At 45.0% G+C, this 12,893-nt stretch overlaps 2 protein-coding genes across 4 annotated transcripts in view; both read right to left on the reverse strand.

The window, feature by feature from the left end:
• Positions 1-165: 165 nt before the first annotated feature.
• On the reverse strand, positions 166-6,783 carry UBE2I (ubiquitin conjugating enzyme E2 I). 2 transcript variants are annotated; one of them, XM_081840578.1, is made up of 7 exons: positions 6,607-6,783; positions 5,871-5,949; positions 4,978-5,061; positions 4,268-4,340; positions 2,914-3,023; positions 1,489-1,568; positions 166-809 (listed from the first exon to the last, which is right to left on the reverse strand). In XM_081840578.1, exons 2-7 carry the CDS (start codon positions 5,934-5,936, stop codon positions 746-748), a joined length of 477 nt encoding a protein of 158 aa, XP_081696704.1. In that variant the 5' UTR covers positions 5,937-5,949; positions 6,607-6,783; the 3' UTR covers positions 166-745. The 2 variants fall into 2 exon arrangements, with proteins under 2 accessions (XP_081696704.1, XP_081696703.1); XM_081840577.1 differs by lacking the exon at positions 6,607-6,783 and adding an exon at positions 6,245-6,308.
• Positions 6,784-7,325: 542 nt separating this feature from the next.
• Positions 7,326-12,893, reverse strand: part of PDPK1 (3-phosphoinositide dependent protein kinase 1) — a 42,643-nt gene continuing 37,075 nt past the window's right edge. For both annotated transcript variants that reach the window (XM_081840563.1, XM_081840562.1), the window contains 2 exons: positions 9,537-12,770; positions 7,326-9,215 (listed from right to left, as the gene is read on the reverse strand). In XM_081840563.1, the coding sequence (XP_081696689.1) occupies positions 12,741-12,770 (30 nt within the window). In that variant the 3' untranslated portion in view covers positions 7,326-9,215; positions 9,537-12,740. The remainder of the gene's footprint in view (positions 9,216-9,536; positions 12,771-12,893) is intronic.

Below are 12,893 nucleotides of genomic sequence, written 5' to 3' on the forward strand. Positions count from 1 at the left end.
AACTAACTACCGGTGGCTTTTCAAGATCTCACACAGATCTTTTTTAACTCCTGCTGCCTGGAATGACCATGGCATGATATCTCTCCCAAAGCTATTGAATGCCCGCAAGAGAGGTCACTCCAAAAGTGACAAGTATATTAAAGGAAGAAAGTGAGACAAAAAAGCTTTATAGAAACAAGTTTATTTACTCTAAACAGCAACACAGACAAAACGCCATAAACACAAAGGAAGTGATGCAGAATCAAGATGCTGGCTGACTTTGGATCTGGAGGCTTTTAAGCAACAACAACCTAATTTATTATTGGTAGAAATCAAAAAAGGGGTGGAGGGCATGTTTTTCTTTTTCTTCTTACAGCCAAGTAGAGGCAAAATATACTTCTAAACAGTTTAAAGCATGCCTGCATCAGAAAGCAAAGAAACTAGAGATACTAGTGAATTTATAGAAGTATAAAAGTTTATAGTTTTACAGCAGTTGAAATACTGACATCAATATTAAAATAAAAGCAAGTTTTACATAACAATCAAAAATACAAAAGACTGAAGGAAGAGACCCTGTATGAAAAAACGGGGGGCAATTCAGCAAATTTAGAACTGTATACAAGTGGCGAATATGGAAAATGGCACACATACAATCCCCTCCCCTAAGTGACTATTAATTGTACATAGTGACAATAGATTTGCAAAAGTTTTGTAAACAAGTTCTTGCCAATTAATCCCTTCCTTTAAGATGCTGGATGACAGGAGCTTATGATGGTGCAAACTTCTTGGCTTGTGCTCGAACCCTCTTTTCATATTCCACTCTGTTTTGGCTAAAAAGAGAAAGGTGACTTGACTTTTAAAGATCTCTCTGCATGAGGCATTCTGTATCAAGCCCATAGCTTGAGATAATCAAACACTGAAGACCCCACATGCAGAATACTCAGAACACTGGGATCCAACAGATCTCCCAGGAGTTGCTGACTGGAGATGGAAAGGGGTATGGATATGAATGAGGAAGGTGTCATTTTTACAAGCAACATGGTTAACATAGGTGAAGCACTTCACAGAATCAAAGAATTGCAAGGTTGGAAGTGACCATGAGGGTCATCTAATCCAATCCCCTGCAATGCAGAAATCTTGCGGCCCAACATGGGGCTCAAACCCACAACCCTGCGATTGAGTGTCTCATGCTCTACCAACTGAACTATTTCAGCTCCTGCTACTTGCACAGAAGCCTCACTGGTGCCAACAGCTCCTTCCTAACACAATCAATTTTGGAGGAAGGGCAGCGATTCACTCCAACTTCTGAAGCAGCTGCCTCCTGCATTTTTAAAACCCTGCATTTGTGTCTAGTTTAGCCCCAAAGCGTTACACAAATGCTTACCTACTATGATTGACAGGGAAAGAGACACGGTGGATATTTGGTTCTGTCTTTTGAGAGGAAGTATCAGTCTACTGTGACTGCAATTGTCAAGGGGTATCACATCAGAGCAGGTGAAGTCTACTCACCAGTAAATTGTGTAAGCCTCTGCTTGAGCTGGGTCCTGAATATTTGGTTCATTTAGGAGTTCTTGGATTCCTAACAAGATCTATGAGCACAGAAGAAAAGAAACACCCTTCACACAAGTATTGTTATAAAACAGATTTTAAGTCTGCATGAGAAAATGCAGTTGAAACATGAGAAGCTCCCTGTGTGGCGACAATGAATTTGAATCAAATATATACTAAACCATTTTTATTTTAAATCAGATTATTTAGCTTAGTTATTCAGCGATCTCTAAAAATAAAGACAGAAATTCCACTCAAAACAGTCTTTTAAACATGAACCCAAGATCTTTCCAAGCACACTGAATTATATCCTGCTGTTCCAATGATGATTTGGGGTGTACACGTTGGCTTCTCATGTCATGGAGAAACATGGACTGTAGCCAGCTGAAGTCCACACTGAGTTTGACTAACCTTGCACACTGAGTTTGACTAACATTGCACGCAACTCATTGTCCTGCCAGAGAGCACTCTTGCTTTCTGGAAAGCTCCAGGCAGGTAAAGTCCAACCCTAAGTATGTTTATGAAAGGGACTTGAGTTCAGGGTGCAAAGCGACTGCAGCCTCTCTCTTTGCTAGTGTTCTTATGGAAACTCTAGATTCCACAATTGTTTTGCTTCCCATAGCAGTTACAGTGGTACCTCGCAAGACGAATGCCTCGTAAGACGAAAAACTCGCAAAACGAAAGTTTTTCATTTTTTGAGTTGCTTCGCAAGACGGATTTCCCTATGGGATTGCTTCGCAAGACGAAAACGTCTTGCAAGTTTGTTTCCTTTGTCTTAAAACCGTGCATTCACTTCGAGGAGCAACTCATAGCACGCGGTGTGGTAGCCTTTCTTGAGGTTTTTGAAGACTTTGGTGATTTTTGAAGCTTTTCCAAAGTCCGTGCTTCGTAAGACGAAAAAATCGCAAGACGAAAAAACTCACGGAACAAATTAATTTCGTCTTGCGAGGCACCACTGTATATGTTCTCTAGAGCAAAAAGTATGATGGCCACATAACCAGAAGTTTTGGGCTATGTTTCAAGACAGCAAGACTCCCAGGTTAACTGCAGCCAGATGAGTTAACTACTTCCGCCACTATGCATGCATGTTTGCTCAGGAACTATGTGAATCAACAGCTGCCAGGGAGCACTGTTCACTGGTAAGATATATGCTTTGGATGCAGAAGGTCTCAGGCTTAATCTCCAGGTACAAGAAATGCACAGTAGGTGAGACGGAAGAATTATCTGCCTGGAGAGAGACTGCCATTCAGAGCAGGCAATACTAGCTTACTGCATTTCTGTGATTTTTGCCAAGAAAAGGGGCACTTGGCTCAATTTAAACCCACCCAGGGAAGTGTCTATCCCAGCCTCCTATAGCCCTTTTTTTGTGTAGAGAAAAATGCATACCTGTTTAATTGTGATTGCAGGCCTCCAATCCTTATCCTCTTCTAGGATGGACAGACACACAGTGCCTGAAGGGTACACATTTGGATGAAATAAGGGTGGCTCAAATTTGCCTGCACAAAAGAAAACCTAGTTCAGACATAAAGCCAAGCAATTATGTGGAAAGGCTTCATTTGTCATCATGTGACTACTCCACTGTAGGAGAAAAAAAACGTTTTGCCATCACACAACTTGCGCTTTCCCAGGTTGCTGAATCAAAGGAGCCTCAAGTAAATTTATTTGCAACAATCACACTTGGATCAACCAATCAACACACCACTCATCACTCTCATTCAGGGGATGCTGTCTGAGAGCAGCTGTTGCTGTCACCACCACGTACAATTCGAAGAACTGCAGCTTAGGAGAAAGGCACGCACGCACATGCGCGCTCACACACACATACCCGCTTAAAGTGGAGGGAGTGGAGAGCAAGTGAGGGGAAAATATTTCCTCTGGATGCATTCATAACAAGACCAAGTGAAACATTCAAGCAAAAAAAGCAAACAGCGAATTCAAATAAGGGCAACAGGCAATGAAGCCTAGAAAGTAATATACCACTTCTACTATGTTTATTTATATACCGCCTTTTACCATCACAGGGATTCAAGGCAGCTTACAACTAAAATAGAAACAGTGAAAACATGGGGGGGGGGGAAGCAATCATTAAAAAAAATATCAGTAGAATTAAACTTTAAAAATTCATCTCTTTATCCTCATTTTAAACCAAATGGGAAAATATTAAAACAATTACTAAATTTTTATGCCTGTTGCACAAAAGGTCATTCAAGGCAGTTATTAACAATGTTAAAAAGAAAAAAACTATTAAGAGCAGCAAACTTGGAGCAGCCCAACATCTAAGGATCCTTGGGGATACCAGAAGCTGTGAAACAACACAGCTTTTGCTTGTCACTTGAGGGCCACTTTCCAGAGCTTCTATCCATAAGAAATCAGAAACAATTTCAGGACAAAACAGGGCAAAGGAAATAATGAAGACAGAGCTCCAGTGGTTCAGGACAATTTGTTCTCCTATTCCAGGGACTCCTAATATTTGTACAGGCAAAAACGAGGGAAAAATCTGGTAGAGAAATAATACATTTCTTCAAGTACTTTTAGATCTGACCACTGTTGAAAGCATCCTGTGAAAGGAATGGATTTCACAACACAGGTAGCAAACTATTGTGTTGCTAGGGTCACTACATCATTTAACAACTTTAATCTGAAAGTCTTTCATTATTTTGTTTACTTTGCAAGATTCAAATACTGCTTAATCAAAAAATACTTCTAGGCAGTTTATATGAGTTAATCTCACTTGACTTACATTTTGGGGGTGAGGAGGGATAATCATCCTTGAAAAGCATCCGTAATTTAAATAAGCCTCCTTCCCATGGTGTCTGTCAGGAGAGCATAGCATAGGTTAGAAATATTGAGTGATCTAGGACCAAGCTGCCTAGGCTAGCATACTCTCCAGAGGTGAATAATGAGAATATCAGGCAGCTACAAACACACACATATATACTTCAAGATAGACAACTAATGCAGCAAAGTATTGCAAATCCACTGTGAAAGATTTACACCAGGTTAAAATATTGCTTCTCTTACAGCCGCTTTAAATCTCCCTCATTTTAAGAACATCCTAACATTTCTTTCCATACAAGCCTTTTTAGCCTATTCTACCATTACTGAGTAGATACAACTCCAGTCTTGCCAATACAAACTTTCCTGTTAAGAGCAGAATGACAAGAATGGAGCCACTCAATTCCATTGCATTGAGAGTTTATTAGGCGACAAGCAGCAAACTGTTTCAGAACAACCAATCAAACATCCAGCTGAGAAATAACTAAGACACAGATTGATGATTCCTTTTTGCGGTTAACAGTAATTTTGGCGTGAATGGAAATTTAGTATTTTTCACGGATGGGTGAAATCATTTTGATATAACAGAAGTACCCTTAAGCTAGTATAGACCAAACATAAAATACTATCTTCCAAGAACAGAACAGTAATGTTGGTAGGCATCCAAAACCTTACCCCTTTCTTTCCTGGAATAGCACATTCCCAATTCATGAGATTCATCGTACCATCTGGATTTTTTGTTGGTACTGCTACAAAACCCTAAAACAGTTAAAAGGTTAGCTGAAGATGATGTGAGATATCACGGCAACATACAGTGTATGCTAGTGAAAGGGCTAGTCACAGAACCTTGTGCTCCTCCAATGTCAGTCCTACTCACAGTAGGCCTATTTAAATTAATGGACATGGCTACCTTAGGCCCAGTACTCTTAGCAGGTCAACTTTGAGTATGGCCAACAATGGCTATTACACTGTTTAGGACTTCAGACTCACTGTGGCCGTGTACATACTTTATCAGCATGTTGAAGACATTCAGAGACTAGAATTTCAGAGAGAAATCAAGTGCATTTTTGTGCAATAGCTAAGTGATCATCTTTGTTTATTATTTGTTGTAGAACAGAAATGTGTAAAATATTGGTTGTGGCTCACCACTAGCCAGTTTCTAGTGAGCCACTGATAGTGTCCAATAGCTGCTTAGAATTTTGGAAAGAATACAGGCACTTGCCCTGATTAAAGGCACTCAGGGTGCCTTTGAAAATCATTTGTTTACAATGTGCAGCTTTTTAAAAAACAAAATAACTTAAAATGTGTCTCTTCAAAAAATGTATATATTATTCCTTGGTGGCTATTTCTATTTAGCATTTAAATACAGATTCTACATACTTTTTACTAATGCAATATCAAGTACTGTGCTTATTCACTTATTATCAACTATTTCATTTTTTGAAAAAGCCTCTCTGCTGAGCTAATGGTTCTTTTGGAATGCTAGAACACCAAAAAGGGGCTGGAGTTATGCCGGAAACAAAACCCTCCTCCTCTTCATCTTCACAGTGGGAGATGCTACCACTTACAAACGGGTGGTCCTTCCTCCAGGCTTTCCTCTCCTGCGCAAGTCGGCTGAGCGCAATCCCCGACATATTCAAGGTCCTTCTGCAAGACAAAACAGATGCCAGTCAGGGCAGCTGAAGTTTTCCGCATCGCCGCCACCGAATGGGCCGCAAAAAACCGTCTTGGGACGACTTTGCCGCCGCCGCAGCCCCGGAAACTGTCAGCTTTCCCGACGAGGCGGGAGGGGGAAGAGAAAGAAGGATCCCAGGACCCTGAGCCTCTCCCCTCTCGCCGGGCGCTGCTGCTGCTGCTGCTTCCCGCAGGCCGCCGCCTCCTCCCTCCCCAAGTCCAATAACCGGGCGGGCGGGCGGAGGGAGGGAGGAGGTCGGAGGAGTACCGCGGCCTAGGAGTCCCGCGCGAGCCCTAGGAGCATCGCCGCCGCCGCCGCCGCCGCCGCAGGAAGGCCCGGTCCGGCCCCGGAGCAACCCGCCCCGCCTCGGCGGAACACGGCTATGGGCCCGGCCCGGCCTTCTCCTCGCCCCGGAGGCGGAGCGCGAGCAGCCAGGCCTGACCTTGAGGGACCAGCGGGAGCCCCGGGAGGAGGCCGAGAAGGCGGCCGTTCCGCGGGCTGAGAGGCCTCCGCCGCGCGTTTCCCTCTCCGCCTCCGGGCTGCCTCTAGGCCCAGTCCGCCGCCGCCTCCTCCGCTTCCCGCTCGTGCCCGCGGCCTCTTCCTAGGCGTCTTCCCGCCAAAGGCCTCACCGTGTAGCGGCCGCAGCAGCAGCTCCCGCGCGTGTCCCGGATTCAGGCGACGGCGGCGGCGGGGAATGACCCGGATGTTCCCTACTCGCCTCCCCCCCTTTTGTCTCAAGCCTGGACTTTCCCTCGCAGGAAGCGGAGCGCGTCGGCGCAGCCTGTCCCTCGGCGCGACCCGTCCGCCAAACGGCGCCTGCGCGGTGCGCGCGCACTTCACCGCCACAGCCAGGCCGGGAAGCTCAGAGCGGGCCGACTCTGCGCGGGTAGAGTAGGTGGTTCTGCCCAGGGGCGGAGCGAACTCCCCGCCAATCCACGGAGCTGGGCAACCGGTGATCCCACCTCTGGGGGGTGGGGCTGGTTGCCATGATGACAGGAGTCGCTCTGAGAACCCGGATGGGGCTCGACTGCCCCTCCCCTTCCTCCCCATTGGAGCTTGGCTGGGAAGCTCCGCCCCCACAGCGGGCCACACGTGGAGAACACCGGGGCAATCCTGCCAGATGAGGGAGGATAATAAAAAAAATATGTAAGACATGTAGTAGTAGTAATGCTGCGAGGCCAAGATGCGACCCTCCCTGCGCGACCAGAGCTGAAAAACCGTCTTGGGTGGGTTGGCTGGAGCAGCAAGGTTGGAAGCCGTACTCCAGCTGCGCCCTGAAGAGGCTGGGACACCGCTCCGACACCGCCCAGCAAGCGCAGCCCGAGAAACCAAGACCCACAACGGCAGCTTTGTTAGAAAGGAGACGTTTATTTCATGCACTTTACAAGGAGCGAGTGTAACGAAACTTTTCTTTAAAACATCCACACATATCAGTAATATATTTGTTCCAGAAGTGACACATCCACCTGAAAACGAACTGGAGATGCCTCGAGAGGGACTCCTCTAAGAAATCTTTCATTTTGTTCTGCTCACAGCCAGGCCAAAAGTACAGAGGTGGGGAAGGGTGCAATGCCAGGTGTCAAACTGCTGTAAAAAGTACTCTTCAAAGATAAAGAACTGGTGCAAAAAAGAACTATTGCTAATCCACTGTCTGGAAGATAAGATTGTACCACATTTTTTTTTTAAATGATGTAATTGCTTCCCCCACCCTGGCAGAAAGCAAACAGGTGGGTTGGAGGGGAGGCACAGGAAGAGCCTAATTTCAAACCAGCCTCTCCTCATCAATGTTTTAAACGGTCAACCTTTCCAGAGCACAGAGGAAGGCAGAGTGATGATCTCACCTCTCCTGTTGGTTGGTCTACCTGGGAAGTTTTAATGTAGGAAGAACCCTCCTGGATCAGACCAAAAGGCAACCAAGTGCCCTTCCTGGGAAGCCCTCATACTTGTATTCAAAGGCACAGGAGTGCCTCTGCTCATGGATGCACTACACAGCCCCCCTGACTAGTAGTAGCAATAATTCTAGGTTTGTAGTTATGTTTTAAAAAGTAAAGCATGCATCAAGTATTCGGATTTGCTTCCTGTCCAGGTGCACAGAAAATCTAGTCCTTTGTAAGCACAGTGAAAACGCTGCCTTTGATAAACTTGGCCCCAAGCAATGACCTGTTTTCTACCCTATGGAAGGACAGAAAACACACTTTCCCACACATGACATTTCAGTTTTGTAAACGATGGAGTGTTCACAAGCAAATGCATCTTCTTGATTACGGCCCCACTGAGATGCAAGCAAACTTTCATTAACTTGCATTCAAGTTCTGTGGAAAGGCCAGCCCTTGACATTCCTACTGCTTGACAATTACAGCCAGGTAGCCCTTTCAGCCCTCATTTTTGGAGCAAGTTGTCACAAAGCTTGAGGCACCCATGTTTCCCTAAGTAAATGCATTACCAAATCTTAAACGGCAGCTTTAAAGCAAGATTCAGAGATGGCCAAGATAGTGAAGGAGCACAGAATAAGCAAAGAACCACTTCAAGGCTTGTTTCAAATCCATTTTCTGTTTGCAAGCAGGTAAAGTAGCCCAGGCTGTAAAAAATATCTTAGTTCAGCAACAGCACTAAAAATGGAATTTGAAGGAAGGTCCAAGAAGTAGACAAATGACTAAACTTGGACTACAGCCTTTCAAAGGAACTCAATTTCTCCTTGAATTCAGGTGTTAACTCACATGCAGGGAACTACTGGTTTTAAGCAAGAGGGAGTCCATGCATCTCTTTCTAATGCCATACCAGTCCTACCCTCTGACGGTGACTGATTTTGGCTGTCTGCAAGGGAACCCCTACATACAAGTAGCAATTGCACAGAATCCCTGATGGTGTGGATGTCCTATGTCTGAGCATAGTTTGGCCCTAGTCCTATATCAGTGCGCAAGATCATTTGCTCCAGAGACCAGCATACTATCAGAAAGAACCTTGAAATAAAACAGAGGCAACAGCTGCCACGCCTGGGGTAGGAGAGCATGTGAATGTTTGGCAACACTCAACTTTGTTAAGTGGTAGCTCTGACAGTGAGAAAGGAGTGTTCTCCCTTCCACCCTCTACAAGGACACAGCAGGCCTCGGGTCGATCTCTCCTCTTGCGACAAAAGCAATTTTCTCTACTCATTCTACCCACCTTTTACTAAAATATGTGAGAGTCAGGGAATGGCAGCATCCGGGTGTCAGGCCATGGTTGTATGTGTGCCTCTAAACTTACAGTGGTGCCCCGCAAGACGAACGCCTCGCAAGATGGAAAACCCGCTAGACGAAAGGGTTTTCCGTTTTGGAGGCGCTTCGCAAAACAAATTTCCCTATGGGCTTGCTTCGCAAGACGAAATGTCTTGCGAGTTCCTGCGAGTTTTTTCCTTTTCCCCCCCTTTTCCTAAGCCGCTAAACCGCTTATCAGCTGATCCGCTAAAAGCCGCTAAACCGCTAATAGCGCTAAGCTGTCAATGGGCTTGCTTCGCAAGACGAACAAACCGCTATACGAAGAGCCTGACGGAATGGATTAATTTCGTCTTGTGAGGCACCACTGTATCTTTCTTGCAGGGGAAAGTGTCTGAAATGGGGTATGTTTTTTCCAGACTAAATGACAGCTTATGGCAGCAAGGGATGGGACAGACAAGACAGAAAGTTGCATGGCTAAATGAGCACAGATGTAACTGAAGCATCTATTTCTTTTGTTGTCAGGCATCATTGCAGGGCCTCTTGCACCTTGAGAATCAATGATCTCCTCGGGGGGGGCCTTTAAAGGCCTCTCCCCACCCCCTTTTAAATAAATAATTGACATTTCTTTTAAAAAACTGAGTAAAATGAAGGCAAAGCTGAGGCTAAACTACAGCTGAGCAGTGCAACAAAAGCTGTCTGTGTCCACTTTAGTATTTCAGTGGGAATGGGAAAGTTTGCCTTTTTAAGCTGCTGAAATCTGTCCACTTCTCCAAGGGGGGGGGGGGGAGAATGTAATTTGCAGAATGCATAGAGACACTAACACACTGAAGTGAGGAAAGTGGCAAGTGACTGAAAGGAGCACCTGTTCTCTCCCCTTAAAGAACGTGAGCAAAGAAGCAGAAGGCACCTGGGTAGCCCTTCACCTGCTGTCCTCTACACTTCATGGTATAGGGTTTTTGGTACAATCTAAAATTTGTACCAAAGAAAGTGATATTCTGCAGTGCCAGTTTAAATACTTCCCCTAATTTCTAAAAGATACCTGGCTTCCAAGTTTCAGGAGCCTACAGACAAGTAACAAAGGGAAAAGGAGAGAATAAAAGGCCTGAGGGGGCAGTTCTGGGAGACAGAAGCAGAGCCACAAAGGATAGGAAAGCCTAGTCTGGCACCCACTTGCTTTCTGAGCTCTCCTCTCACTGCCTACATTACCCATCACGAGAGCAAGAAACCTGTATTTTTTCTTAAGCCAACAATGGAAGCTGAGGTTCTCAACATGCTAAGCTTTATACCACAGACCACATTCCACAATCATGAAGAATACAAAAAGATTCCACACTTGCAAGGTTAAATCCTAGGATGCAACTTAAATTTCATACTGTTCAACATGCTAAAACTTTTTCTGTGTTCAGTAAGAAGCCAAACCAATGCAGAGAGAAAACCTTGCCTGCAGCCAAAATTATCACCCTGACAGACGCTGGCTTCAGCCCCTTCCAAAGTGTCTCCTGATGCTTTCTGGCTTTAAAGTCAGAGGGAGAACAAGAGGAACATCAAAAATCCCCTCCTCCAAGGACATAAGGGGACAGTGGCAGCAAGGTGGGAAATCCCACCCCAAAGCAGCAAACACGTTCACTGGCCACTTGATGGACAGAGTGGCTGCTTCTGTGCTCCACCTCCTTCCACTCACCATGTTTTGCTGCTGCCCCCTCTCAAGCCTGAAATTTGTGTCAGTCAAATCCTTTGCTACTTACAGCAAAAACATTCAAAGGCAGTTTCTGGACAGGCATGTGCACCACCTTTAAGGAAAGGCTGTTTGGAGATGGAGGCCTTTCAAGTCAGCCACTCAGACTGCCCTGGCAGAATGCGTCACAGTAACGGTGGGGCCTGAAGGAGAACAAGGCCTGTTCAGCCAATTCAAGAGCCATCTTTGCATCTGCATATATGTGTGCATGCACACACACATGCACACGCAGACACACTCGCAGTAACATTTCTTTCTACGTACACGAAATGTGATCTCTTAGCACATTGGCGTTCGCTTTACAGTAATCAAACACAAGATGCCTAAAAAAGTATAAAAGTAGAAACATTTCACCCTTCAGAAGAATTACATTTTAGTAAATTCATTTCAATGCTAACATCTTAAAAAAGACAAACGGATTACTCAATGTTGAGGAGGGCCTTGCAACTTTCTGTGCAGACCAGTCTCCATGGCAAAAGACAAATGGCCCACTTGCTGATCTACTGGGCAGAAAAGGTTTGCCAAAAACCAGATAAAAAATGCAGGCAGACAAGGGATGCTCAGGATTGTGAGGACTCCACACATCTGAATGGAAAAGGAAGGGGTGTGTATACACACAGCTTCTGTGAGTAGCTTAATGAAAGTTAAAATATAGGTAGCATGTTAAGAGAGCCTCAGACAAGCAAGGGCTCCTCTCTGTGCTCTATGAAGCAGAGAGATCTGTATATACTCCTTTAAACCTATTTTCAAAAGACATGCTAATGGTTTCATTTAAACACAGTACACTAAAAAGCTCCAGTTGTGTTTCTTCACATTTACCACAAGCCTCTCTCAATGAAACCACAAGTGTTATTGACAGTACTTGCCAAACATCAGAAGGAACTGCATAGATAAGAGAATGTAGAAATGACTGTAAACATCTGTTAAAGAATCACAATAATTCCTGCCTTCAGCTGCACAAACTCTGATGCTTTTGAGCACAGAGATTCTCATTCCCAGCCTTCATGATGGAGCACCCATGAAGACTCAACCCCCATGTCTATCTTCAGTGCTGTAAGTCCACGGGGGTAGCAATACTTGCAGGCATTTCTAAAAACAAAGAACGCAACTTTGGTGTGTGTGTGTGTGTGTGTTTTTCGTGTGTGCACACATGTGTGCAAGGCAAGGTATTTGCCATATTATTTTTGTTTAACTGGGGCTTCAATCCTAAAGCGTAGCTAAAATTGGAGGTTAACCTTTGCAGGAGCAAGTTACCTGGAGAGGAAGGCTGTCCCTAGAGATGTGGGCAAAATAAGACCTTCTTCCCAAGAAGAGAATACCCTCTGGGTACTGAAGCAAGCAGGGTCGGGAGGGGGAAGAAGATGCACCCCTCCCTTAGTCTGGGCGAGTGCATTCTTACAATAGATCCCCAAGGAATGTACAGCAGCCGCCACAGTCAACTGGAGCTGCTTAAGGATGTCTGCCCACATGTGGGCTGTAATTTATTCATAGCACCAAGTATGTTGACCTTGAACTGCCTACAATTATTAAAACCCAAATTGTTTCCCTACAATCAGCAAAGCATCGCTATATCTCTTCGGAAGGAAAGCATAGAGTGAAGTCAAATCTTCTTTCCATGGGATTAAGATCAGCACAACCGGGCACCAGAGCCAACACAACCCCTCTTGCTGAAGGCAGGCATCTGCAAGCAGCCAGCTCCAGCTGCAGCACCACCTTCAGGGTTCAAAATCCAGAACTACAGAAATGGTCTGAACAAGCGACATCCTCTTGGTGCCAAGCCTCTTCGTGTGGCAATGCAAAGGAAAACTTGTCAGCATTCAATACTGGGGCAGAGTTACATCCTTGAACCTCGCTCCTGCAAGATCTGGAAGGAAACAAACAAAAAGTGGTGAGATTCTGCATGGTAAGGTTCTCCAGCAAGACTCACACAGTGGAAAGACTCCGGCATTCTTGAAGGCAAAACCTTAAAACAGGCAAACAAACTGAT

The sequence above is a fragment of the Podarcis erhardii genome (assembly GCF_964252035.2).
Source record: "Podarcis erhardii genome assembly, chromosome: 14".
NCBI classification, from domain to species: domain Eukaryota; kingdom Metazoa; phylum Chordata; class Lepidosauria; order Squamata; family Lacertidae; genus Podarcis; species Podarcis erhardii.

Excerpts from the sequence above, each read along its gene's own strand:
- UBE2I (XM_081840578.1), bottom strand. The coding sequence starts at position 5,936 with ATGTCGGGGATTGCGCTCAGCCGACTTGCGCAGGAGAGGAAAGCCTGG. Across the intron at positions 1,569-2,913 it reads CTGCAATCACAATTAAACAG|ATCTTGTTAGGAATCCAAGA; the intron begins GTATGCATTTTT and ends CTGTGCTCATAG. Across the intron at positions 810-1,488 it reads GAGGCTTACACAATTTACTG|CCAAAACAGAGTGGAATATG; the intron begins GTGAGTAGACTT and ends TTCTCTTTTTAG.